At 38.1% G+C, this 27,932-nt stretch overlaps 1 protein-coding gene across 2 annotated transcripts; it reads right to left on the bottom strand.

The window, feature by feature from the left end:
• Window positions 1-599: 599 nt before the first annotated feature.
• On the bottom strand, window positions 600-25,984 carry LRRC58 (leucine rich repeat containing 58). Of its 2 annotated transcripts, none has more exons than XM_047875509.1 (4): window positions 25,387-25,984; window positions 10,483-10,611; window positions 9,556-9,833; window positions 600-6,574 (listed from the first exon to the last, which is right to left on the bottom strand). In XM_047875509.1, the coding sequence occupies exons 1-4, from the start codon at window positions 25,884-25,886 to the stop codon at window positions 6,366-6,368; spliced, it is 1,116 nt and encodes a 371-aa protein (XP_047731465.1). In that variant the 5' UTR covers window positions 25,887-25,984; the 3' UTR covers window positions 600-6,365. The 2 variants fall into 2 exon arrangements, with proteins under 2 accessions (XP_047731465.1, XP_047731466.1); XM_047875510.1 differs by having other exon boundaries at window positions 600-1,979.
• Window positions 25,985-27,932: the final 1,948 nt, after the last annotated feature.

The raw sequence follows: 27,932 nt of genomic DNA, 5'->3' as shown, positions 1-27,932 counted from the left end.
CCAGGGAAGTGGTAAGCTTTTTCCATCTCAGCAAATTTGAAACATTTACCTGTTTTGTTTTGCAAAGAATGTGTCTTTTCTACCCACTCTGCTTACCTCAACTCATAACCAACCACAATATTCTTTCCAATTTTGGAATCTAGAAAAATGTCAGGTGTTATAGGGCCACCAAAATAATGGCATTAAAGAACAATACTAAGTACCGTAATATTAGTGTGCTGTTAGTACTATACTACTTCATGTTAAGATTGTTTGATTCTGGACTAAATGAAATGGAGTACCTGACCTTCATCAGCAAAATGACCTCACCAACTTCTTATTAGAACATGCATCCATAAGTCTGATAAGACTGTGGAAGCAGAAGGAACTGTGGTAGAAAGGTACCTGGTCTAATTCATCTTTTATCCTTTGCATCCAGCACAGGAGAGTGAATGCTAATACATGCTTAATTTAATGTATGTATTCATGTAATGAAAAAGTTCAACAAATAGATGAGCAGTGGTACAGCAAGTAACCGGGCAAATACCAACATTATAAGATTTTAGATTTTCTAAAAGTTCAATTAAATTAAAATACTGCCACTTTTCCAGAATACAGAATCAAATTCCAAGAAAGCACTTTTAATAAAATAAGGCACAATGTTTAATAAGGCAAAATTCACACAGAGGGTTAATATAACATCACATTCTCTTGTGAGTCCTGTGGGGGGAAAAAGGAGGTATAGAATTGAAGTAGCTTAAATATATTTTTAGAGCATTTGCCATTACCAAGTAATATATAAATTTGACGTACTTAACTGTATCTTATTCTGAAAAGGAAATATAATTGTTGAATCATGTTGCTGAATTACATTTATTGTTATCATTAAGTTTTAAATATCTATATATTTATAGATATTTGTAATTCACAAGATTTCAAGTATATAAAATTAAGAAATCAGACAATAAAAAGTAATCTGACTAAAGCAAAAGTACATATATTTTCAATATCCTTTGTTGATACTTTAAAGTCCCAAACTTTATAAAAAGTTTAAGTTAAAATACTGGTAATTTAAAATATTTCTCCCATTATACTTTCGTTTCTTATGAATACAAAGTGGGCTCAGAAATGCAACAAACACCAATTATAGGCACACAGGTCTCTCCATGATTAAACTGTTGTAAAGTGATTGTTGAAATTAATATTCCTTCTAAATAACATACATCACATCAATGACCACATCAATGTCAACCATTTGAGTTTAAAAGGATTCTCTTAAAACATCAGTTGTAGACAGAAGAACTAACCAATTTAGTAATGTTTTATAGTACCAGCAACAGCATTTTCAATCTTATCCCAGTTTCTTCTAACTACAATTTAGAATAAAAGTTTTATCCCGTTTATTCACAACTACAGAAAGTAAGTTCTGGTGAATGCATATAGTTAGTCAAACCATGGCTTTCTGGTACAATGGCATATACATAACCTTCATTAAACTAGTAAGTTTTAATATTTACTAGATTGAATACTGTACCTTAGGACAAACTGAGACTAACAAATCCCAGGTAAAGGTCTAGTAGCACCTAAATCAGTATTACCCTGTGAGTAATAATTCAATAATGTTTGTTGTTAGTGAACTGTTATTTTATACATCAATTCGCAACAAATATGGACCACGGAGAGACAGAAAAATGGAGATATTTACATGAAAAATGTTAAAACATAGCCCCTTGCAACCTAGTGTTACAAAGAAACCACTCAAAATATCCTAGGCCTCACAGCAGTAAAATCTTTGCATCATGCTATTAACATGACAGCCTTTATATGCTGTCACCCTTAGTGGTAGCAGATAAATTTTCTTTACAAAATAATATAAAAAAGAATTTACCTTTCACTGATTTTATTTCAGAGGACCCTGATCCTTATGGCTTGACCTTCTCCCATAGTATGCATGATTAGGATTCTTTCTCCAGAAGCTCTAGACTCATACACATTAGGCCCTGTTTTAGGGGAAGGAATTCCTGAGGTCACTCACAGTCTACTTCCCTCAAGTCAAATGCAAAAGGTCATTAGGCTGTCATAAACCACTTACTAAATGACAGTGCCCCAAACTTTGGGTCTACAATGAAGGATTTAAGGCACACACTTTCTGAGCATACATGAAGACACTGTTGCCTTTAAAAAGATCATGGCTGTAATGAAAATACAAAAGTGGATTCTATTAAATTCATCACATTAGTGTTATACAGAGTATGGTGCTTAATACAGAAACAGTGACAGTCAGGTACTTCTTTTCTACACAGACAGAATCAGAAATATGTATCACAGATCATGTTGCCTAAAAACATACGTATCAGCCTTTATTGTTAACACCCAGCAGAACTTTTAAAAGCTATTTTGGACTAAATGCAGAGTATTTATACTAACATAATACAATCTCTACTTTGGATAAGAAGAGGGTCATTTAAGTAAAAATTAGGTATTTCTAAATAAATGCAGCTTAACTAATTACATACACATATTATAACTGATGTTTTGCCTACAAAGGGTTTTATTACTTAGAAAAACATTTTATATAAATAAATACTGCTAAAATGCTTTAAAAGATCAAACTTTATTTGCACCAATTATTTGCTTAGTATTTTTTTCTTTTGTTACATAGTGAAAAGGTAAACACTAACTAAGGCTGTACCATAAATTTCAGGTTAATGAGGTATTACTTTCTCCCTTTGGAAAGAGCAAAGTTGGCTCTAAGAAAATCCTATTTACTTGCTGGCTTGTCATCATAGAGGGATGTGGATAATCTCCCAATAGCAGAAACCAAAGAAACTTAGTGACAAAGACTTTCAGATGGTTGTCAATGGGCCACATGATTTTAAAACAATTCACTATTACTTTAAAGAACTTTCTTGGCTCAGGGCTATCCTGGGGTGTCTGATGACTTCTCTTTTCCTGCCCTTTGTTATAAAGATTTCTTTCATTTAACACTCCAGCAAACAGCCTTTTCCTACTCTTTGCTTAAATTGATATTTACAATGTTTGGCAGAATTGGTCTGCAGTATCACACTGCACTAGCGTGGACTGCCTTTAACTTTCATCTACATCAACATAAAAATTTCTCAAATTTGAGGTACAGTTTACAATGCATCTTTATTTTTAAATTTGGTTACTTAAAATTCCAAAGAATAGAAATTTCAGAATAAGAGACTCCTCTGACATACATATAGAAGTAAAATATGAACAGTAAACCCTCAGATCTACCTCTGGTACTCAAATACAAGGAATACTAAGAACCTCGACTAGCTTGTCGTTAGGTCAGCCAACCCCTGGCACCATGGAAGCAAAATGTTCTATCAGCTAATCTTCCTATTTCCTAAAATCCTAGGACTATTCAAACTGAGTTGGTGATGCTGAGAATTGGATTCTAAGAATAAAGATTACTAAGAATGTTCAATGTACCCATTTCCATTTCAAATATTAACACTGAAGAATTCCATTCTAGACACATTAATGCTGTGGTGAAGTAATTTGATACACAGAAGTTCTGGTCACTAAAATTAGAGCAGTATCAAAAACTTATTTCACTATGAAAATTAGCGCAGGTTTTGTAAATCTCAAAAAATAAAGTTTATTAACTAGTTTAAACACAAACAGATGACTTAGCAACTAAAGAGAGAGACTACATTTAAAATACATAGCTATATGATTTGGGAATTGATTATCTGGTTGTTAAATTATCAAGTCCCTTGCATCTCATCTTCTGGCTAATTTCTACCAATCACCATTTATGAAAAAAGGTAAGGTAGAGGAGAGAAACAAAAAATCTTAGAAATTATTAGCAGCTCTTATAAAAGGTTAGGTAAAAGATTTAAAAGAAAAAATATATTGATCTGTGTTCCAGGGACAAGACTAGCCCAAGGTCCCCCTGCAACACTGGCACCTTAACTCCTAAAAACAAAACAACAACAACAAAAAACCAAAAAAGATAAAACTAACAACTGAAATGTAGAGTTTTGTAAAAGTCACTAGAGACAGCTACACACTGATCTTAGATTTTCAAATGTCCACGTACAACAAACATTTTGTTGTATATTATGGTATACATCTACATATAAAGCAAAGGCCAGAAACTGTTTCTGGTTGGACCTATTTACATCTGTAAAGACCAATCAGTATAACTTCTTTCTGGGAAGCTGGAAAGAGGTAAGTATGGTTAAATACTATACTGACATACCTACCCATTTATTTTACGAAGACTAACTCTCAGAAGATTACCCAAGCTGTTACTTAGGTCAAGCTGGTAATAAATTAGTAAACTGAGGCATTTAAGCCAGAAAAATTTGGTCCTATCAATTTGGATATATTACTATGAATACATTATTTTCTATGAAAATATTTTATGTATTGATATTAACTAAGTCAGTTACAAACATTTTGGGTTTGCCACTTAGGCACTGCCTAAGTCATCTTTACCTTTCCTAATTTTGTAGTATGCAGCTTGCTGTGGCTCAAGTGGAAAAGTAAACAAAGGCTTTCCATTACTTCCATATTATGATATAATCACCCATGTACTACATTGCTAGGCAGCAGAAACATACTAGATTACTTCTACAGACAGACAATTTCTGAATCAAAAGGAAAAAAGAATCTTACTACGTTATAACGAGGTGAAGGGATTCATTCTATAGCAGCGTTTCACAACTGCAGTCATGAAACTCTCATGATGTTTCATGAATAAAATAATAAAGTCTGAACTATCCTACAGTATATTTTCTTCTAAAATAAAAAATAACATATGAGACAAAACCCTAACATATGTACATATTATTATTATTATTATACAACAATCTGGTTTTAAGAAATGGTGTGCCCCAGTCATGAAAGCCAAGAAGTCAGAAAGGAGATCCTCTGCTGTTCCAATGTGTTTCTGACCTGCGTACGACTGTATAGGTAACATTTACCAACAAAACATCATGTTGTTATTATTGGTCAGTTATCTAATGACTGCTAGTATGTGTTGTGCATTTTATAATATCAACTTATAATTGTACTATCATTGAATTTTTATTGCATATTAAACTAGTTAATAAAAATTTGGTCATTTCCAATAGCAATTAATTTGTGACACATTTTTCTGCTATACTTTAGATGTCTTCAATAAATTTCTTGTTATCAATACATTACTTTCATAAAGTATTCTATGGTTAAACTAGTTTTAGAAATTGCTCTATTTCACACGATTTCGAGACTGCTTTAAAGTCTTTACATAAATGAGTGCTGCCAACAATTTTATTTGGCTTGTTGTAGTAGTTTTCTAGTTTTTCTTTAAAATGTACAGAAAGTTACAGTTCAGTACACACAGGCAAAGGAGTCAGAGGTGAGCTAAAAATTTTTAAATCATCTTCCCACTCCTTTAATGCAAGATACAAAGAAGTTTTCTGAGCTTACATCTCTTTTCTGTCAAAAGAAATCGGACAGATTTTTAAATCAAAAGCTATTATCTGTCTTAATGAAAAGATTAATCAAGACTGTTGCCTCCCATTAAATGCAAAAGTGATTGCTTACAAGGGATCACTTCATGTTTAAACAAAAAATTCAAGTTAAGGTGGCCATGAGCTCTGATGTCAGATATATAGTTGTTTATCTAGTTCTGTTAAAGTATATTTTACAGTGTTCTGCATAGTATGTCAGATTATACAGGCTACTCTGGCATCATTCCTTGAATAAATTTCTAAAACCTTGCTAGGATTAAGGCACTATAACAGTCATTGCTGGATTATAGAAGGGAAACCACAATCATATAGAACAAAAGAGCAGTACTGAAGAGTTTTAAAATCTCACATAAAAGTTATATTCCTTACTTTACCAGTTAGTAGGTCAGAAAGGGTTAGGTCCTATGTAACCATCTGTGAACTTATCTGAATGGCTCTGTAATCTAGACACACGGGTGATACAAGAAGGGAGGGCAGATCCTGTTATGGGATAGTGTTCAGCCTAAACCCAAGGACAATTCTGGTAATAATTACAGCTCTGATCACTTCTTTCTTCATCTCAACTGTCACAAGTCACACCACCATGGTTTATTATAACACTGCTCTTCAGAATGCTCCAATGTGCTGTATGATTCATGAAAAACTTAAGTGAAAACTGCAAGGAATCAGCTAAATTTGAAACTGCCATTCAGAGTGAATTATATTCAAAGAATCCAAACATGGAACTGGACTCATTCCTGCTGAATAAGAAGATGAAATACAAAATCTTTTCCATCATCTCTGACTCTTTCACAGACATTCAAGATGAAGATCTGGTTTCCAGTGAACTTCAATTTTCTTTTCTAACCACGTTTGCTCAGTTCTTTTAGTGTTTCACACCACCCTGCATTCTTTTCAACCAAGAAGAACTTTCTGCATTCTGTGTGCAGCAACACTAGCTTCATCCTCTGAGTCAGATTCGCTCTGGGATGTGGAGCTGTGAGAGGCGGAACTGCAAGGGGAAGAGCACTCTGGGGAACATAAGTAGTGCATCAGTGGGAGGCGGTACTTCCCACAGAAGTCCACAAATTTAATTTGTCTGACACAGCAGTCAAAGTAGACTCCTGGAAAGAAGAAGGAATTAAGTACAAAATAATCATTACAAAGCAAAGAGCCATTTCTTTTTCAACCCCTTCTCCAGCATTCTGAAGAAAAGTCATATACAGTCTTCTCTTTTAAGCAGAAGCAGTAGTTGCTTCTATAGGTATTTACAGAAATACTAGAAGGTCTTAGGGATGGCAATTTGGCTGCAAAGAGAAGGCCAGATAAGATTTAACTTAAAGGGAGTTGGCATTAAAGGGATACTGTTTACTTAGCTTGTTTTCTCTGGGTGACTTGGTGGACAGGGGCTGATGGAGAGATTACAGGATACCCACCGTTGTGTTCTTCCTCTGTTCCCCAAGTTACTCCTTGGTACTACCCTTCAGTCAAGAAGCTTTAAAAAAAGCCCATAAAACTGCTTTAATAATGATCTTAAAAGATTAAGTTGTCATTTACAAAATGTGCAGGAAGGAGATGACTTCTGGTATTCCTGTTCATATACACTGGGAAAGCAAAATGCCATCTTACATTTCCACAGGTTCTGAATCTACAGGTTTCAAAGCGGTTTCACTAATGATCTCACTTGATTTTCACACAATTATATATTGTTAGGTAGACTGAAACTAGTATTCCCCTTTTCTGATTCCTACTTTAGTGCTCCTGAATCTGGGGTCTTTCAGCTAAGTAAAAATACAGCTAGAGCTGAGAGGAAAGCAGAGGTTGCTGTGGCTCAGGGTTCAGTATTAACTGGAACATCTACAACTCTGGGTCCCATCACCTTTCTGCAGCGGATCTCAACCTCTTTTTTCTAAGATTCCTCTGGCACCAACTACTCTGTGTATATCACACAAGGGACTAAAGTAAAAAGATGTGGTTCAAGGAAAGGAGAAACAATGATTTCTATTTAACTTTTTCCTAATACTTTCCCCATTAACTTTAAAGTTTTCTGATACTGTAAGAATAATTCATAGTTTAAAAAGGGTATTTCATGGTATGTTACTTTGAACAATTTAGGAAAATAAATACATGCTATAAAGTGATCAGTTAATATTGATAATAAATTCCCTAAAATGTGTTAGCATCCTAAAAACAGATGGAAGTAATAAAATAAAGCATTATAGAGTTACCATGCGCTAAAACAGTACAATACTACCTTGTCATTTCTGAGATCTCAGACTCTACAAAGACAAAAAATCCACACAAAATATAAATTTATTTTTGTTTAACTTAGGGTTCAAGAGTTAATGAGTCTGAGGGGAAAATATCAAAGGCTCAATTTATAATTAATAATCTTAACTTTTAAATTAATAATTTTTAAAGTATTTTTGTTTCTGAGATAAAGGACATGCCAACATACTAAAGAAGTCATTTAAAAAAAGCATTTAAAAGGATACTGTCCCTTACCACTGTCAAAGCCAACTTGGGAAAGGAGAACCACAGAGAAGAAGAGCGTAAGCACATCTAATTTGGCACAGCACAACATCTTCTATTTCTAAGAGTGAGTGGCCAGAAACGGCCCAGGGTATTGTCTTTTTTTTTTTCCTTTTTAAACCAACGGTGTCGTTTTTATTTTTAATATTCTTTGAGGAACCTAAATCATTTTCTCTTTTAACCTTCAAACAGTTCAAGACACAATGGGACTTTCAGGGATAATCTCACTTGGCTCTGATCATCATTATGCACCATTTCCTTAGCACCTACATTTCTCCTACAATAGTAAAAACCTTTCTGTAGCCTCATATATTGGATTTTTAAAAAGAAGTCTTTTAGGAGAGAGCCAAAATAAAATGACCTGCTATCAGTCACCAGCTCCCACCCACACACCCTGGCACTTGAGGCCCTTCATAGTTAGGCCTCAATGTATCTTTTACTCCTCTCTCATTACTTCCCTAACTGCACATTTGAGCAATTATTACTCAAACCATAGTGTGCCCCATACTGTTTTGTCTCCAATTTTGCTCTCTCCAACTGAAAAGTTTCCTATCCTCAATTTTACCATATCAAAATTCAACTCATACTTCAAGAATCATCTCTTTTCCAGACCTAATTAAATATACTCTCTCCCTCCACTGATTTCCAATAGTACTCTGATTTCCTATTTTACTCTGCCTTACAGTCTACCATTTCTTTAATTCTCTCCAAATACTCTAAACTCAAGAAATTTTGAGCCAGGGATTTACAAGAATATATAAGTCCAGGGTACATTCCAAAACTGGCACATTCAGCCCATTCTCCTACATCCTGAATCATGTTTTATGAAGGTACCTGATACTCAGTGGGTCTATGAAAATGTCCTTCAAATAAATATGAAAGGTGGCTACACATTTTGGAGACTCTTTTTAAACTGTTAGGATTATTGGGGCACCTGGGTGGCTCAGTGAGTTAAGTGTCTAACTCTTGGGTTTCAGCTCAGGTCATGATCTCACTCACGGTTTGTGAGTTTGAGTCCCACATCAGGCTCCGGGCTGACTGTGCAGAGCCTGCCTGGGATTCTCATTCTCCTTCTCTCTCTGCCTCTCCCCTGTTCACTCTGTCTCTCAAAATAAAGAAATAAACCTTAAATAATCTTACATTTCCACAGGTTCTTAATCTACAGGTTTCAAAGCAGTTTCACTAATGATCTCACTTGATTTTCACGCAAACTTAAACTGTCAGGACTGTTTAATGCTTCTTTTGTATTTCCTCTCGTTTTACTGTCTTACTCTACTATCCTATGACAGTTCAAAGACATGCTGAGACTTTCTGGGTATTTCCCTTCTGTATGAATTGTAAAAACAAACAAACAAACAAGCAAAAAAGCAAAACCAATGAAAAACAAAAAGGAAGGAAGGAAGGGGGAGATGGGAGAAATGTCTTCTTTTTGGTAAAAGGGTGAAAGGATGAGGGAAACAGAAACAGATTAAATGCCTTTCTCTGAAAGAAGACAAGTAATTAAAAACATTTCGACTATCAATATAAAAAAAAAGCTCAAGGAACAGGAAACATATATACTGAATGAACTTACCTCCACACTTTGGGTTTGGGCAATTGCTGGCTAAACTCAAGTATCTAAGAAGATTCCCAGGAAGATCGAAGGGAGTGTAGGAAATATTTCGAATTTTAATGGTCCGTGCAGCTAATTCCAGGAGAGTTGGAGGGTCATAGGTTAAATCTCTAACAAAACGAACAACCAATGGATTTCCTCGCAAACTCAATTCTTCCAAATGAATAAGATTGAGGATCTCTCGAGGCAGGTATGTCAGCAAGTTATTGTGAAGACTGAGGGAACGAAGTGAATGCAACCTACAACGAAGGTAGTATAAAAATCAATGGCAGGGAGCAAGCTAACTACCGAGAGAGTTAAGCGAAGAGCTTGATTTCCCCAAGAGAATGAGCAATTAAGGTCAATGAAGTAAAATAAAAAGGAACTGAAACTAGAGTGCAGACTTGTAAATATCATGAAATGACATTTGCCCATGGAATCTTAGAGAGTGTAGAATTAGTATTCTGATGTGCCAGGCTGATACAAATGCTAGATTTAAAGATTTTTTTTTTTAGTATGCCTTATCATTCAGACACCTACAAAGATTTAAAATGCAACAGAAAGCAAGTTCTTTCACATTATTTCATCAGGACAGGAATGCTTCATATCAAATATAAAATCAATTAAAATTCCATAAACCCTAGAGAAATCTATGCCAAATTACTCTATTTTTGATTAGAGAAAACTGGCTAACCAAATATTTTGAGGAATAAACCAGGGCATTTAAAAGTAGTATTAAAAATAAGCAACTCAACTCACAGCAAACCTCAAAACTATAATTCTCATGTATCATTTACTTTGAGAATGTCTAATTCTCTTTTACATATAAAATACGTGGGATGAATACTTAGGACAAAAATTCCTAAGCCTGGATCTCTGTGTGTACTTAGATTGCCTGAAACTACTCACTGTGAAAGCTGAGGAGGCACACTTTGAATTTTGTTGTCACATAATACCAAGTAACTTAGAGAAGGCAGATTTGCTAATTCTGGTGGGATTTCTTTGATGAAGTTTCCTCCGAGATATAAACACTCTAAACTGTAAAAACAAATAAAAACAAATGTAAACAAACAAAAACTGGACAAGAAATTCCAATGTCTTTATTACAACAAACATTTATTTATTAATTCAGCAAATGTTTTACTTAGGGATGTGCTAAGTGCTATATGGTCTCTAGAGAAATAAAGCAACCTTCAGGGAGCTTATATGACAGGTAAGCAGGTAAGACATGCCATCGTTAGACAATATTATAATTAAACACAAAACGAAGACATAAATAAGAATAACATGATTAAGATACCAAAGTAAGCAGAACAGTCCATAAATAATAGAGAAGTTTAAAAAGTAGAGAAGAAAAGGACACAGTAGTAGGGACTGAGACAGGTTTTGCAAAAGTGTTATGACTTTGGCTGGACTTTAGCCCATGCAAATGCAGGAAAGAAAATAGGTTGGAGGGGAGAGCTTTTTTGGGACAACAAACACATCTTTTAACACAGAAGAAGAGAATTCATATTGAAGAACCCAGAGAGAAGGCTGAATGAAAGCCAGATTACATGAAGCCCAAATTCTGTGATGGTAGGCTTGGATTTGATGCACTGTGAGGCAATGGGAAAACGAACCTTTTTCTGAAGACAGTGGAAAAACATGGCTGAACTCTACATTTCTTCTTTGTTCTTACTATTGCAAATGCATTCTTCAGGAACTATCTAAATAAATTATGTAAAACTGACCACTATCATGAAATTAAAGTTCTAGATAGTCACCTTATTTTCCATCAAGTTAACAATATTTCAGACATAAAATATATTGCACCAAAACGTACTGCTACTTTTTGTGGTGATGATTGTAGAAAGGCTCTCTCCAAAAGATTTCGGCAGGGAGTGGCAGAATCATTTCTTACAATGTATATAAATATAATTAAAATGTATACATACAGATCTTTTTCATTACTGTTTTGTCTTCCTGTTAAATCTGCTAACTCAGTAGACACTAGCATTCTTTAAGACACCTTTAAGTGTGTCTTAAAGAGAAAATACCTACTATACCCAAACTTCCAGGGTAAGAATTCCCTGGGGTACTTTTAAAGCTACAAAATCGAAGCCCCATCCAAATTTAATCAGAGTTCCAGGGGAAGATTTTAGGAAATCAGGTTAAAAGGGAAATGTTAAAAGGTAAAGCCAAGTTCTGCAGAAGTACAGCTAATTACAAATCCACAATTAGCATTTAAGGGCACTTCTTACCACGTAAACCTGCCAACACTTATTATCATCATCTCCCTTAGTTTTTTGTTATTATTTGTATGACAAATGACACAATTCTGTTCTTTAAATTTGCAGTTCTCTAGTTACTAGTGAATTTTGTATGTTTTGGCCATCTGTGTATCTTTAGAGAACTGCCTGTTCATATCCTTTACCCATTTTTCTCATAGGTTATATGGCTTTCTCTTATTAATTTGTTGGGAGCTTTGTTGTTAAATATATGTTCTGTATAACCTTGTTTCTCTGTGGCCTAGAGCATGGTCTATTTTTGTTCATATTTTACACATGTACAATGAATGTGTAGCTACTAGGATTGAGCTTATTAACTGCAATTCAAATTTTTACAATTATCTCTCATTATTTGGCCTTCTTGTTCTGCTGCTTAGTCTTCTACCAGAACCAGTTTTCCTTCTTCCCTTTATAATTACCAAGTTTTGTTCTTTCCCTCTGAAAATACAGGAGCTATAATACAGATAAATCCTTGTTAAACTGTTCCTTAACTCACATGAAGCATTTCTCTTTTTCCCTTTTAATCCATTTTGCCTTAAAATTTATTTCTTTTCATTATCAATACTGTCTTCTTTTATTTGTTAGTATTTATTTCACTTAATCCACCATTCACCAGAATAAGAAGTTAGACCAATTACTTATTCTCGTTATGCCTCCGTTTCTTCTTCTTCAAAATAGAGTAATATATAATATAAAGTACCTAGTTAACACATATGAACTGGGCACCTACCATGTGCCAGGCACTATTCCAAGGAATATGGTACAAATAAGACCAAGTTCTTGACCTTACAATCTAGTGATAGAAAATAAATCAGAGAACACATATAGATTATGACAGATATGTTTAAGTGTTATAAAGAAAAAGGGAGGTAATCAGATGGTGATTAAAGTGAAATTCTAGACAGGGTGCTCAGGAAAGTTTCTCTTAGATGACATGTGAATGGAGATCTGAATAGAATAAATGAGTACGAATCCCTGAGGCTGAAAAATGCTTGGTGTGTTGCCAGTGTGGGTACATCAGTGTAGTAGAAGTGGGACAGTGGTGGTCAGAGGTCAGACAGATAGCCTGGGAAGGCCAGATCAGAGGGACCTTTGGGCCTTAGTAAGGATTTTATCCTATGTAGGAAGGGTTTTGAACAAAGGCTAATTGTCTAACTTAACTTACACTTTAGAAAGACCACTTGGCTACTGTGTGAAAAGTAGCATGGTAAGTGGTGGGGAGAGGGGAGTATGATGGGAGGAGAGGAAGCAGGATGAACAGTCTGGAGCCTAATGCAGTAGCACAGATGCAAAATGGTAGAGATTTACTTGATACATCTTTTTCTATCTTGTTACTTTTAACTCATTGGGTTATTTCAAGTGAACTCTTTACAAACGTACACAACTTGATTGTTGATATATTTAGACTTGTGTTTTCTAATACCACAGTATGTCTCAATATCTTTTGTTCATTTGTTGTGTTTCAATCATGTCCAGAGACAGGTCTAGCAAGAAGTTGTCATGACTGATGTCAGAGAGGTTGCTGCCTGCATTCTCCTCTAGGATTTTTATGGTTTCCTGGCTCACATTTAGGTCTTTCAGCCATTTTGAATTTAGTTTTGTGTATAGTGTGAGAAAGTAGTCCAGTTTCATTTTTCTGCATGTTGCTGTCCAGTTTTCCCAACAGCATTTGTTAAAGAGACTTTTTTCCACTGGATATTCTTTCCTGCTTCGTCGAAGATTAGTTGACCATATAGTTGTGGGCCCACTTCTGGGTTTTCTATCTGTTCCACTGATCTATGTACCTGTTTTTGTGCCAGTACCATACTGCCTTAATGACAATAGTTTTATAATTTAGCCTGGAATCTGAAATCAGGATGCCTTCATTTTTGTTTTTCTTTTTCAGTATTGCTTTGGCTATTCAGGGTCTTTTGTGGTTCCATACAAACTTTAGGATTGTTCTAGCTCTGTGAAAAATGCAGGTGGTATTTTGATGGGGATTGCCTTAAATATGTAGATTGCTGTGGGTAGTATAGACATTTTAACAATGCTTGTTCTTTCAATCCATGAGCATGGAATGCTTTTCTATTTCCTTGTGTTTTCTTCAATTTCTTTCATAAGTGTTCTATAGTTTCCAGAGAACAGATATTTTACCTCTTTGGTTAGGTTTATTCCTAGGTATCTCATGGTTTTTGGTTAAACTGCAAATGGGATTAATTCCTTGATCTTTTTCTGTTGCTTCATTATTGATGTATAGAAATGCAACACATTTCTGTATGTTGATTTCGTATCCTACAACTTTCCTGAATTCATATATTAGTTCTAGCAATTTTTTGGTGTCTTTAAGGTTTTCTACATAGCGTATCACGTCATCTACAAATAGTGGAAGTTTGACTTCTTCCTTACTGATTCGGATGCCTTTTATTTCTTTTTATTGTCTGATTGCTGAGACTAAAATTTTCAGTACTATGTTAAATAGTGGACATCCTTGCCTTGTTCCTGACCATAGCTGAAAGGCTCTCAGTTTTTCCCCACTGAGGATATTAGCTGTGGGTTTTTCGCATGTGGCCTTTATGATCTTGAGGTATGTTCCATCAAACCCTACTAGTTGAGGGTTTTTATCAAGAATGGATGCTGTATTTTGTTAAATGCTTTTTCTGCATCTATCAAGAGGATCATATGGTTCTTACTCTTTCTTTTATAAATGTGGTGTATCACTGATTGATTTGAGAACACTGAACCACCCCAGCAGCCCAGAAATAAATCCCACTTGATTGTGGTGAATAAGTATTTTAATGTACTGTTGGATTCAATTTGCCAGTATCTTGTTGAAAATTTTTGCATCCATGTTCATCAGGGATACTGGCTTGTAATTCCCCTTTTTAGTAGGGTCTTTGCTTGTTTTGGAATCAAGGTAATGCTGGCCTCGTAGAATGAGTCTGGAAGTTTTTCTTCCATTTCTATTTTTTGGAACGGTTTGAGAAGAGTAAGTATTAACTCTTCTTTCAATGTCTAGTAGAATTCTCCTGGGAAGCCATTTGACCCTTGACACATGTTTGTTGGGAGAGTTTTGATTACTGTTTTAATTTCTTTGCTAGTTATGGGTCTATTCATATTTTCTATTTCCTCCTGTTTCAGTTTTGGTAGTTTGCACGTTTCTTGGAATTTATCCATTTCTTCCATATTATCCAGTTTGTTGGCAAATAATTTTTCATAATATTCTCTCACAATTGTCTGTATTTCTGAGTTGTTGGTTGTGATCTCTCACCTTTCACTTGTGACTTTATTTATTTGGGTTCTTTCTCTTTTCTATTTGATAAGTCTGGCTAGGGGTTTATCAATTTTGTTAATTCTTTCAAAGAACCAGCACTTAGTTTTGGTAATCTGTTCTACTGGGTTTTTTGGTTTCTTCTATCATTATTATTATTTTTTAAGTAGGCTCCATGCCCAGTGTGGAGCCCCATGTGGGCTCAAACTCAGGACCCTGAGATCAAGACCTGAACTGAGATCAAGAGCTGGATGCTCAACCAACTGAGTCACCCATTTTTTTATTTTTGTTTGTTTTGTATCATTTATTTCCATTCTAGTATTTATTATTTCCCTTCTTCTGTTGCCTTTAGGCTTTGTTTGCTGTTCCTTTTGGAGCTCCATTAGGTGTACGGTTAGGTTGTATATTTGAGACCTTTCTTGCTTCTTGAGATAAACCTGAATTGCAATATACTTCCCTCTTAGGACCACCATCACTGCATCCCAAACGTTTTGGACTACTGTGTTTTCATTTTCATTTGCCTCCATATACTTTTTAATTTCTTCTTTAATTTCCTAGTTAGCCCAGGAAATAGGTTAGCCCTATTCTTTAATAGGATGTTTTTTTAACCTCCATGTTATTTGTGGTCTTTCCAAATTTTTCCTTATGGCTGACTTCAAGTTTCATGGTGTTGTGGTCTAAAAATATGCATGGGGGCGCCTGGGTGGCGCAGTCGGTTAAGCGTCCGACTTCAGCCAGGTCACGATCTCGCGGTCCGTGAGTTCGAGCCCCGCGTCAGGCTCTGGGCTGATGGCTCGGAGCCTGGAGCCTGTTTCCGATTCTGTGTCTCCCTCTCTCTCTGCCCCTCCCCCGTTCATGCTCTGTCTCTCTCTGTCCCAAAAATAAATAAACGTTGAAAAAAAATTTAAAAAAAAAAAAAAATAAAATAAAATAAAAATATGCGTGGTATGATCTCGATCTTTTTGTATTTGTTGAGGCATGATTTGTGACTCAGTATGGAGCTATTCTGTAGAAAATTTTGTGTGCACTTGAAAAGAATGTGCATTCTGCTGCTTTAGGATGGAATGTCCTGAATATACCTGTTAAGGCCATCTGGTCCAGTATGTAATTCAAAACTATTGTTTCCTTATCAATTTTCTGTTTAGATGATCTGTCCATTCCTGTAAGTGCTGTGTTAAAGTCTCCTATTATTGTATTACTATCAGTGAGTTTCTTTATGGTTGTTAGTAACTGATTTATGTATTTGGGTGTTTTCAATTTGGGGCATAAATATTTACAATTGTTTGATCTTCTTGTTGGATAGACCTTTTAATTATGATATAATGCCCTTCTTCCTCTCTTGTTACAGTCTTTGTTCTAAAATCTAGTTCATCTAAGTATGGCTACTCCGGCTTCCTTTTCATGTCCATTAGCAGGATAAATCGTTCTCCATCCCCTCACTTTCAATCTGGAGGTGTCTTTATGTCTAAAATGAATCTTTTGTAGGCAATATGTAGATCAGTCTTGTGGGTTTAATCTATTCTGATACCCTGTGTCTTTTGATTGGAGAATTTAGTCCATTTACATTCATATTGATTATTGAAAGATATGAATTTAGTGCCATTGTGTTACCTATAGAGTTGGTGTTTCTGGAGATATTCTCTGTTCCTTTCTAGTCTTTGTTGCTTTTGGTCTTTCTTTCCCACTCAAAGAGTTCCCTTTAATATTTCTTGCAGGGCTGGTTTAGTGGTCACAAACTCCTTTTGTTTTTGTTTGTGTGGGAAAATCTTTATCTCTCCTTCTATTCTGAATGACTGCCTTGCTGGATAAAGTATTCTTGGCTGCATATTTTCCCCATTTAGCTTTTTAAATATATTATGCCACTCCCTTCTGGCCTGCCAGGTTTCTGTGGAGAGATCTGATAACTTGATTTGTCTTCCTTTGTAGGTTAGGAACTGCTTTTTCCCTTGCTGCTTGCAGGATTCTTTCCTTAATCTCTGTATCTTGCAAATTTTACCATGATATGTCTTAGTGTTGGCTGGATTTTGTTGATTTTGATGAGAGTTCTCTGTGCCTCCTGGATTTGGATGTCTGATTCTTTCCCGAGATTAGGGTAGTTTTCAACTGTAATTTGCTCAAATAAACTTTCTGACCTTTTTCCTCTCCCTTCAGCTTCTGGGACTGCTGAGGTACAAATGCTATTTCATTTTAATAAGTTGCTAAGTTCCTTAATTCTACCTTCATGCTCCATTACCTTTGTTTCCCTCTTCTTTTCAGCTTCACTATTTCCCATTAATTTTATCTCTTGTATCACTAATTCACTCCTCTACTTTGTCCATCCTCATTGTTATGGCCTCCATTTGGGTTTGCAACTTGGTTATACCATTTTTAACTTTGGCCTGACTAGATTTTCATTCTTTTATCTCTGTAGTAAGGGATTCTCTAGTCTTCTATGCTCTTTTCAAGCCCAGCTAGAACCCTTATAATTGTTTTAAATTCTAGTTCAGACATCTTATCCCTGGCCATCATTTCTTCCTGTTCTTTTTTGGGGATGAATTCCTGTGTCTTGTCATTTTGGAGGGGAGAAAAACAAAAAAGAAAAAAATAATAAAATAAAATTAAAATTAAAAGATTCTTTCTCCACTTGGTGGTGCTATTTAGCTCACTGTGGTCCATCAGTGCTGGTGGGCTAGGAGTGAAAATGGCTTCACCCTGCTCTCTAGTCTCTGGAGTGGGAAGTTTGCACCCTTGCAGATGTGCAATCACCCCTCCTGTGTCCCTGGCTTCTGTCAGATCCCCACCTCCACCCGGCTGTGTCTGAGCTGTCCACCGGCCAGGTGGTGCAGCTCTCCTCAGTTTTCTCTCAGGCATGGCTGTGTTTGAACCCCACACTTCAGAGGCCCCCACAGCCTGCTGTGATCCTCTGGGGGAGGGTTTCACTGTATTGTGGCCGGTGCTGTCTTGTCCCAGGAAATGGTCACTTGACTTGCACAGAAGCAGTGGCTCAGAGTTTATGATTATCGTAACACATTGTCAGAGCCAGGGTTTGCTGTCCTCAGCCAGTGTCTTTGTTCCTACACTGGTGAATGGAGCAGCTCTACAGTGCCTGCCAGGTCTTTTGCCCCCGGAGAGGCCGTATCACTTCTACCAAATGCACTCCAAGCAGGGGAGTCACATGCTTCTCCCCATGTGACCCAGGGGATTCTCAGATCATGCTGCTTGCTTCCTTGCAGAAGCACCACCAGGTGTTAACCTCCAAAACGTTAGACTCTGTACTCTGCTCACTGGGATCATGGATTCCTCTCCACAGCAGCACCCATGGCTCTTTTCTCCCACAAATCAACTTCTGCAGTTCCTACCTTCCACAGGTGTTTCTGTTTGTTTGCAGACATGCAGCTTTGTTCTCTAAGACTTCTGATTTCTTGGGTATTCAGAATTATTTGATTATTTCGCTATTTATGTAGCTGTTTGGGGGAGGAGGCAAGCTTAGGGTTACCCTACTCCTCTGCTGTTTTAACCCTCTTCTTATAATTCTGAATTTTATTAAAATTAGTTCCCACTTATACCTAAAAATAGGTTGGGCCCAGATAAGCTTGTTTTCAACCTGTGAGGTATAAGCCTTTGCTAGTAAACAGCTTGCTATTTCTTTTAAAGTCCATTTTTCTTGGAGTATATATTTTATGAGTCCTTTCAGCAAAGACCCATGGTCTTAATTTTCGAGTCCTTTGTCTCTGTTTTTATCTCTTTCCTTCACTGTTGAATAACAGCTTGGCTGAGCATAAAACTCTAGGTTGACAGCTACTTTTCCTTAGCACTAGGAAGCTATTATTTCATTATCTTACTACACCCAGTATTACTACTATTGTTTCTTTGTACGTAATCAGTTTTTTTCTCATTAGGAGCTGTGTCTTTTTTCTGTATTCTCATTGTTCTAAAGTTTTACTATGGTGTTTCAAGATATCAGTTTAGAGCACTCTTTCTTTAATTGTGGAAAATTTCAGCTACTATTGCTTTAAACACTGCCTTTCCTATATTCTCTTTCTAGAATTTCTACTAAACAGCAGTTTGAATGTGGGAATCAATTTTCCATGAAAGAAACATTTTTTTCATACTTTCCATTTCTTTATCTTTTTGTGCTGCATTCCAGGAGAATGCCTCAGTAAGATCTTTTAGCTTACCAATTCATTCATCAGCTGACTTCAGTCCACCTTTCAGCACACTTAGTTCACAATTACATTTTTTCATTTCTAGGGATTCTAACTGGGGTTTTCATAATTGTCGGTTTTTTAATCTTCTTATTCTTGTTTCATTGTTGAAGTTCCTGCCTTTACCTCTCTGAAGTTAGAAAACATACTTATTTTAAAGTCCTTTAGTGAGTACATTATTATATGTATTTTCCCAGGTATAATTTCTTTCATTTGTGAATTTCTTATCTAGTCCATAATCTCAGCCATCCTTGATAATATGGTGATTTAAAAAGCCAGCCCGAATCTGAAGTTTTTTCATTTTATTTATTTATTTATTAAAAAAAAATTTTTTTTTAATGTTTATTTCTGAGGCAGAGAGAGACAGAGCATGAATGGGGGAGGGTCAGAGAAAGAGGGAGACACAGATTCAGAAGCAGGCTCTAGGCTCCAGGCTCTGAGCTGGCGGCACAGAGCCCAATGCAGGGCTCGAACTCACAAACCATGAGATCATGACCTGAGCCGAAGTCGGTCGCTCAACCACTGAGCCTCCCAGGCGCCCCTGAAGTTTTGTCATTTTAAACATACATTGATACTCTTTTCCTATTTTTGACTATGCAAATTTTTCCAAGATTGTATTTCTCCCTTTTGATTTATAATGCTTAGTAAAAGTAGCAGACAACTTTAATTTTGATATGTTATTTTTTCTCTTTCAAAGATCATCTTGTAGCAACAATCAACTGTTTGCATAGAAGACTGAATTCTCCTGCACATAAGTGTTTAGGCACTGGTAAAAAAGGTTTCTGGGCAGGATTTTTGATCCTACTAAATATGGTATAAGTTCATGCTTAGTTACTCAGAAATCTCTTTTTCAGTGAGGGGAGCTACTAGAATAGAATAAAATAGAGTAGAATAGAATAGAACATTTGGGGCCCAAATCACTGAAATTATCCTGGAAAAGGGCCTGTTTTAATTAGAAGACTACCTGGGAAAAAATTTAGCAATCCTGGGAGTCCTTTCATGAAGAATTCAATAGTTAAATAACAATTTGCAATATAATCTAATGATGAAGAAAAGAAAAGAAGGTGAAGAAAGGGAAGAGTGAATCTGAGAGCAAACTTAAATATTCCTTCCTATTTGTTTAAGTCAAGAACTAAGAGAAATTAGTATCTGGTTGTCAGTTATGACTCCATGTCTCCTTTAATCAATGCTTTGGAGTAAGTGGGGAGGTACACAGACAGAAAGGATACCAAACCTTAGTAGTTACTTGACATTGGCAGAAAGTATCTCCATCTTCTAAAATATAAAAAGCCCACTATTTCAAAATCATATAAATTCTCTTTTGCAACTGATGGGTACCATTAATCAGAGTACACAGTCAGCATATTAAATTTACACTCTCAGGCTTATTTTCTCACTTTGAAGCTCAATTTCCAAAGGTCTAGAGACTTGAAGCCTTTCATGATTTGTGGGAATTTCTAAAACACACTGTTTCCAAACATGCTTCTGAAAGGAGAAAAGAAACTATTGCTGAATTTAAATCAAAACTGTAGTGTTTACAAGTTCCTGTGGTGTGTATTTGTCAACATTGCATTTCTGTTCATCAGGCTTGGAACAATTTTATTTTTTAGTATTTGATGAATATTGAAAACAGAAAACTCATTCACAGAATTTATAGAATTCTTCCTTTCCTTTCTGTTTCGCATTAACAGACCAACCTTAAATTTGTTTCTTGGAAAGTATTTTGCTTTTCCAATCATTAGGGATACTGAAATGGGTGTCTTTTCTCTAGCAAGGGCCCATGACCTACTGAAAAAATACATGAGTCCCTTACTGCCAGTAACTTTAACCACAGGTACAAGTAGAAAACGTTTTGCTTCTCCACCCAAATAAAAATGACATTAAGAATATCAAAAATATATTGGGGCACCTGGGTGGCTCAGTCAGTTGAGTGTCCGACTTCAGCTCAGGTCATGATCTTGCAGTCTGAGAGTTCAAGCCTCATGTCAAGCTCTGTGCTGACAGATCAGACCTGGAGCCTGCTTTGGATTCTGTGTCTCCTTCTCTCTCTGCCCCTCCCCCCACTCATGCTGTGTGTCTCTCTGTCTCTCAAAAATGAACAAATGTTAAAAAGAAAAAAAAAAAACAAAAATATAAATTAGTTCTACATTATGGTTGGTTACAGGGAGATGGAATTATAGTGAGACAGTTCTGAACAAAAAGGCAGAAAACCGGAAGAGAAACACAGACAGATTAAGAACCAGGGGCGCCTGGGTGGCTCAGTCGGTTAAGCATCCAACTTCAGCTCAGGTCATGATCTCATGGCTCTTGAGTTTGAGCCCCATGTCAGGCTCTGAGCTGACAGCTCAGGGTCTGGAGGTTGCTTTGGATTCTGTGTCTCCCCCCTCTCTCCATCCCTCCCCCCACTCACGCTGTCTCTCTCTCTCTCTCTCTCTCTCTCTCTCTCTCTCTCTCTCTCAAAAATAAACATTTTTTAAAAATTAAAAAAAAAAGCCGGGGCGCCTGGGTGGCTCAGTTAAGCATCCAACTTTGGCTCAGGTCATGATCTCACAGTCTGTGAGTTCGAGCCCCGCGTCGGGCTCTGTGCTGACAGCTCAGAGCCTGGAGCCTGTTTCAGATTCTATGTCTCCCTCTCTCTCTGACCCTCTCCTGTTCATGCTGTCTCTGTCTCAAAAAAAAAAAAAAAAAGTTAAAAAAAATTAAAAAAAAATTAAAAAAAAGAAAGATAAGAACCATACACTTGTGGATAAAGAAAGGAGTTTTCTTGAGGTGACATCCTCATACTGAATCATTTTCAAATACTATCACTCACTACAGGCTTTATTTTAAAGTACATGAACCACATAAATCTCATCGTCACTAGCTGGTTTCAACTAAGTGACTGATACTAAATCTCATTGTCCTCATCTGATCAAATAAAAAGGGGTAGGGTGCCTGGGTGCCTCAGTTGGTTGAGCGTCTGACTCTTGGTTTCGGCTCAGGTCATGATATTGTGGTTTCATGGGTTCAAGCCCTGGATGGGGTTCTACACTGGCAGCATGGAGCCTCTTTCTTTCTCTCTGCCCCTCCCCTGCTTGTGCTCTCTCTCTTTCTCTCTCAAAATAAATAAATAAACTTTAAAAAATAAAAATAAACAGGTGCCTGGGTGGCTCAGGCAGTTGGGCATCCGACTTCGGGTCAGGTCATGATCCCATGGTTTGTGGGTTTGAGCCCAGTGTCAGACTCTGTGCTGACAGCTCGAAGCCTGGATCCTGCTTCAGATTCTGTGTCCCCCTCTCTCTCTCTGCCCCTACCCTGATTGATCTCTCTCAAAAATAAATAAAAACATTTAAAAAAATTAAAAAAGAATAATAAAAAGGGGTGAATCAGGACATTGCCCAGGTTGTTTCTACTTCTAGGACTGTATTTCTACATGACCCTTTTAGCCTACACTCAACTAGAATTTAAATTTGGAGCATGGCCTAAACCTTTACTGATTCTGATTAGTAAAGAGAAATAGAGCATACAACTGAAAAATGATAACACAGACAAAATAGATCCTACACACAACTGAGCCAAAGGTACAATGACCATAAAGCACAGTTTATTAGCTCAGAAAACCAGGTCAACCAGGCAAACAGTTTTGACCAATCCTCCTGATTACATATGCAATAGAAGTCAGAAGGATTAGGTGTTGGCCCTACTCTGTCACTGTGGAAAATTCTTGGGGTTGGAGTCAGAGATCCTCATATCAAATCCAATTCCATCAGTCATTAGCTTTGGGTTCTTATAACTTAACCTCTCAGAGCCTCAGTTTCTTCCTCTCATCTCATAGAGGTATTGTGAGAATTAAAAAGCATATTTAGAGCCCCTACTACAGAGCCTACAGCATTATAAGTACTCAATAAATATGATTTTTGCCTACCTTTCCCCCAATGTGATAGAAGTAATAATTGTTTTTTTAGTATATCAAGAAGACTTAAGTGAGATGGTTGGAATTATGGAACTTCAAATTATGAGGAAACCAAGAACTGTCAATTTTATGTATAAATCTCTTTCCAACACTTCTACTTCTTACTAGCTCTCCTAGCATCATCTACATGTAAGCTAGCATCATCTCTCATTCTCCTAGAATGACCTCCTTTTAACCAGCCCTCAAAGTCTCTTATCTTATCCACCCTCTCCCCACTCCATTGCTGTGCAGCATCAAGACAGATGTGCTTAAAACTCTCTCATGTGGGGGTACCTGGGTGGCTCAGTCAGTTGGGCATCCGACTCTTGATTTCGGCTCAGGTCATGATCTCAGGGATGTGGGAATGAGCCCTATATTGGGCTCTGCACTGACAGCATAGAGCCTGCTTGGGATTCTCTATTCTGTCTCTCCCTCTCTCTGCTCCTCCCCTGCTTGCATTTGCTGTCTCTCAAAATAAATAAATAAACTAAAAAACAAACCAAAACCAAAAAACCAAAAGCAAAAAACCTCTCTCCTGTGTACTTAGAATAAAATCCAAACTCTACCATGGCCTGAAGATCCAACATGGCCTGGGAATGGTCCAAGTTCACATTTGCCACTTTCCCTTTTGGCCACTTTCTCACTATGCTCTAGTACAATGTCCTCCTTTCAAAATGTTGGCCTTCAGTCCCTCTTGCCTTCAGGCTTTTACATGCACTGTTCCTTTTACCTGGACTGATCCCACCCCACCCTCTCCAAGTTAATTCTTATTCTTCCTTCAAAAGCTCAATTCAGATTACTTCCTCAAGAACCAAACTAAGTCATGTCCCTCTGTTATTTCAACACACTCCATTTGTCTTCATAGAACTTATAATAACTGTAATTAAATAATGAGGTTTACAAGTTAGTTGTTTAATGTCTCCTGTTAGTGTGTTAGCTCCATGAGAATAGGATCATGTTCACCTTTGTATCCCCAGTACCTAGGACAGTGTATAATACATGGCAAGTACTTTATAAATATCTGTTGATGAGTCAAGAAGGGACATCTTGTCCAAATGCCTTATTTTGCAGATTTGGAAGCTGTGGTCAGGATATGTTAAGTGACCTGCCTAAGGCTGGGACACCAAGAGTTCTTATTCTCAGGCTAATGTTCTTTTCACTATTTAACTCTTTCTAGCTCTAATATTCTGTTATCTTAGAAAACTCAAAACAAGATGTGAAAATATTCTACAGATGACAGATACTTTTTTTCCACTCTGGACAATACACTTCCTTTTGCTCTTTTTCTCACACCCTTGCAGAGCACTTTTAGGAGACTTTTGCTATCCTATTTCCTCTGCTTCCTCCTTCCATTTAATTCAAAATTTATTTACTGAATAATGTAGTGCATGAGGCGGACCTGTGAACAAAGAATTAATAAGGTAAATGCAATGGCAGGATGAATGAGGTACAAAAGGACAGTTTAGTCAATAACTAATTGTTGTTCAGGAAGCAGTAGAGGAAGAAAATAGATAACCCTGGAGATAGGTTCTGAAGGATGAATAGGAGCTTGGCAGGTGCAGGCAACATTCCAGGCAAAGGGAACTGCACATGTACAGAGGCACTGCATCCATTCAACACATATTTAGTAAGTGTCCATAAGGTGCTGATAAACTGCACGGCTCACTTATTTTCACAAGTAGTAGTGCTAGTATTGCGACAGAGAAAGGAAAGTAGAGAAAGGATAGGAGTGCTAGTGTTGCTATAGAGAAACGATACAGAGCAGTGGAAAGCAAGGGTTTGGTCAGAGTATCTTGTTTGTCATGCTAAACGGCATAAACTTTGATCTGTAGGTATGGAAAACCACCAGACAGAGCAAGGAAATGACAACCTCAGATTTACATTTGTGTGAGTACCTACTCAGTTCGGATCACTCCCCCGGAACAAAGAAAAAAGAAAAACTGCTTCCAAAATCAGCTTGGGGCAAGCACAATTCCCAAACGCTGTCACACACAACGATCTTATTTATTCACGTACAAACTCGCTGAGATGGCCGGGCAGTGCTCACTGCCAAAGAATTAAGGAGCGGGCCTGGAAGAAGGCGGTTACGTGACAACTGTACGACGCCAAGACCAGGCCTAGCGCTCCGGGGCTCCCGGACACCGCCCCAGGCTCCCCGACTTTTGGGGGCACGGCCCAGCTCACCTCTGCAAGTTCTCGATCTCGGCCGGGATGCTCTGCAGCTGGTTGCCGCCCAGGCTGAGGGTCTGCAGCGCGCGCAGCTCCAGCAACGAGGCGGGCACCTCCTGGAAGCAGTTCCCGCTGAGGTTGAGCATCTGGAGGCTGCGGCAGAGCGGCGACTGGGCCAGGCCCTTGGGCAGCGCGCCGGGCCCTCCGAGCCGGTTGTTTTTGGCCAGCAGCGTGCGCAGGCTGCTCAGCGCCAGCAGCTCAGGCCCGAGCGCGGTCAACGCGTTGCCGCTCACGTCCAACAGCTGGAGGTGTGGAAAGCCGCTGCCCAGCGCCCGCGGCAGCGACACCAGACGGTTATGAGGCAGCAGCAGCCGGAGCAGCGCCTCCCTGGCGCCGCGCCGCTCCTCGCCCCGCGCCTCCAGCTCCAACTCCAGCGTCTCGGGGGACACGTTGAGGCGGGACATGTTCAGTTCAGCCTCCCCCGCAGCGACCACCGCCGCTCCGGCCTCCTCCATCGCGGCCGCCGCGGGGCGCGTGGCCCCGGAACCGAAGGGCACCGCGCGCGACCCACAGGCCGGGAGCTCCGCCGCGCCCCGGAACCTGAACCGAGGGCTGCGTCGGAAGTGGCGCGAGCTGGCGCTAACCCCGCGCGCCCCCGCCGGGTCACGCGACGCTAGGCGGCGGGGTGCGCGCGCCGTTCGGGGGCTGGGCTGCTTTTCACGCGGCGCGCAGCGCGGAGATAGAGAGCGGGCGTGGGGGCAGGGGCCGGGTGGCTGCCAGGTAGAGCCTTGAACCTCGGAGGGTTTATAGTCCCTGAGGTCCCAATGACCTGTCCCCAGAGTGAGGGACTGCCTCGGTAAACAGCCCTTGGACTGTTTGCTTATCTGGCCTCGAGGGTTCGCGCGTCATGGTGCACCGCCCCCTTGGTTCCCAGGTTAGGAGTGGGCCCTCTACGCTGCAGGATTCAGTGAGAACACAGGAATTTAGTGATGAGTCATCTTCAGTACAGCAATCCCAGGAATTTAGAGGCTGGGGATTAACCAAGCTGACTTCAAAATGCAAAGACAGCTGGACTAGAAAATCAGAACCCCTGGATCCTTCCTCCGGTTCTCTTATTAAATAAGCTATGTGTCCTTGGACAAGGGATTTCATTTCCGTTTCTCCATCCATAAAGTATTGATAAAAATAAGGTATATCAAGTAATGGTGTTTCTATTTTTTAGCTACAGAAGCTTTTCCGTGGTTTTTAAGTTGTAGTGGCTAGAAATGAATCTGGGAGCCAAGGGGGTTTGTTAATTTCAGATAGCTAAAATTAACTGATTAGTTTAAGAACCAAGCATTGACACTTTACTGCAGGTTAAAACTGCAATTAACTGGCAAAATCCTGACGCTGGCTTTAATTTAGTACTTATAATTAACATATTTGCCCTAAACTCAGTCTCCTCTGAAATTACTTTTTATGATTTTGAAAAGTCGTGAGTAGAAATGAGAAAAATATCAAGTAATTTTTTTTACTAATTGTATAAAATTAGTATATAATCAATGACATTAATTTGCTTTCCTCCTAAGGAATAAAGTAACTTTTTTCTTGACACTTATTTGTGTGAGAAACTTTATGCCTCTTACTGGCTGCCAAATTTTAATTTCTGGTTGAGTTATAGTAACCCTGGTTGAGTTATAGTGGGAGGATATACTTGGACAGTTTAAACCAGAGATCGAATGTTTTTAAAACCTATAGTGTCCCTGCTTTTGAAACCTGTTTCTAAAGGGTCCTCTTAAAAAATTAGACCTTGCTTTGGATCAAGATCACATACTGGCAGGGCCCTTATATGTGGAAATTGCAATTACTTAATACAGTTTTATGCTTCTAAAAATGTTTATATGTCTGATAAAAATTAAGTGACAGGAATGTCATATAAAATGAGAAAAAACTATTTGAATGTGATTCACAAATAGTTAAGATTACAAATCAGTAAAATGAAGGGGGAAAGATGGAGATAACCTCAATAATAGAGAACGAAGCTGCCTGACAGAAAGTTTTGAAGAAATGTTTCATGTGAGAATCCCCTTCTTGCTCATAATGAGCCCTATCTCAACAACCATGGTTGCATCTCTTTTCCTTGAGGCCAGATAAGTGTAAGCAGCATCCCCCAACACTATAGTGGTCCTTAAAACTATCCAGGCAGCCTGGAGAGTTCTAAAAACCCCGTGGAAGGTAAAGGAGCATTGGTGGCTTGTTGTCATTCACAGTGATGGGCTGTGTCTTGTGGCTAGCTGAAGGAGATGCCAGAGACGCAGTGGGGGGCACTGGAGAGTGTGAAGGGAAAAGGAGACAGCACAGCACAATGCATTATCTAGGGAAAGGGATAAGGATTTCAAGGAATTGCGAGAGTACATGGCATATTTGTCCACTTATTAAAACTTAACCATCAGGCTACTCGGGTAAAATTGAGTATATTTCAGGATAGGTCTCCTGATTAGGATTTTTATTGAAAAAAAGAAGGGAGACCAAATGAAGGGCATTTCCTCCTTTGGCCACTCTTTCTAGGTTTCCTGAGGGCA

This window comes from Prionailurus viverrinus, chromosome C2 (genome assembly GCF_022837055.1).
Source record: "Prionailurus viverrinus isolate Anna chromosome C2, UM_Priviv_1.0, whole genome shotgun sequence".
In the NCBI taxonomy this organism is placed as follows: domain Eukaryota; kingdom Metazoa; phylum Chordata; class Mammalia; order Carnivora; family Felidae; genus Prionailurus; species Prionailurus viverrinus.
Note: the sequence above shows the minus strand (reverse complement) of the source record. Positions and strands in the feature narration are given on the sequence as shown.

Coding starts and splice junctions, on each gene's coding strand:
- LRRC58 (XM_047875509.1), bottom strand. CDS start 25,886: ATGGAGGAGGCCGGAGCGGCGGTGGTCGCTGCGGGGGAGGCTGAACTG. Junction 10,612..25,386: donor GAGATCGAGAACTTGCAGAG/GTGAGCTGGGCC, acceptor TTGTTTTTACAG/TTTAGAGTGTTTATATCTCG. Junction 9,834..10,482: donor GTGCCTCCTCAGCTTTCACA/GTGAGTAGTTTC, acceptor CCTTCGTTGTAG/GTTGCATTCACTTCGTTCCC.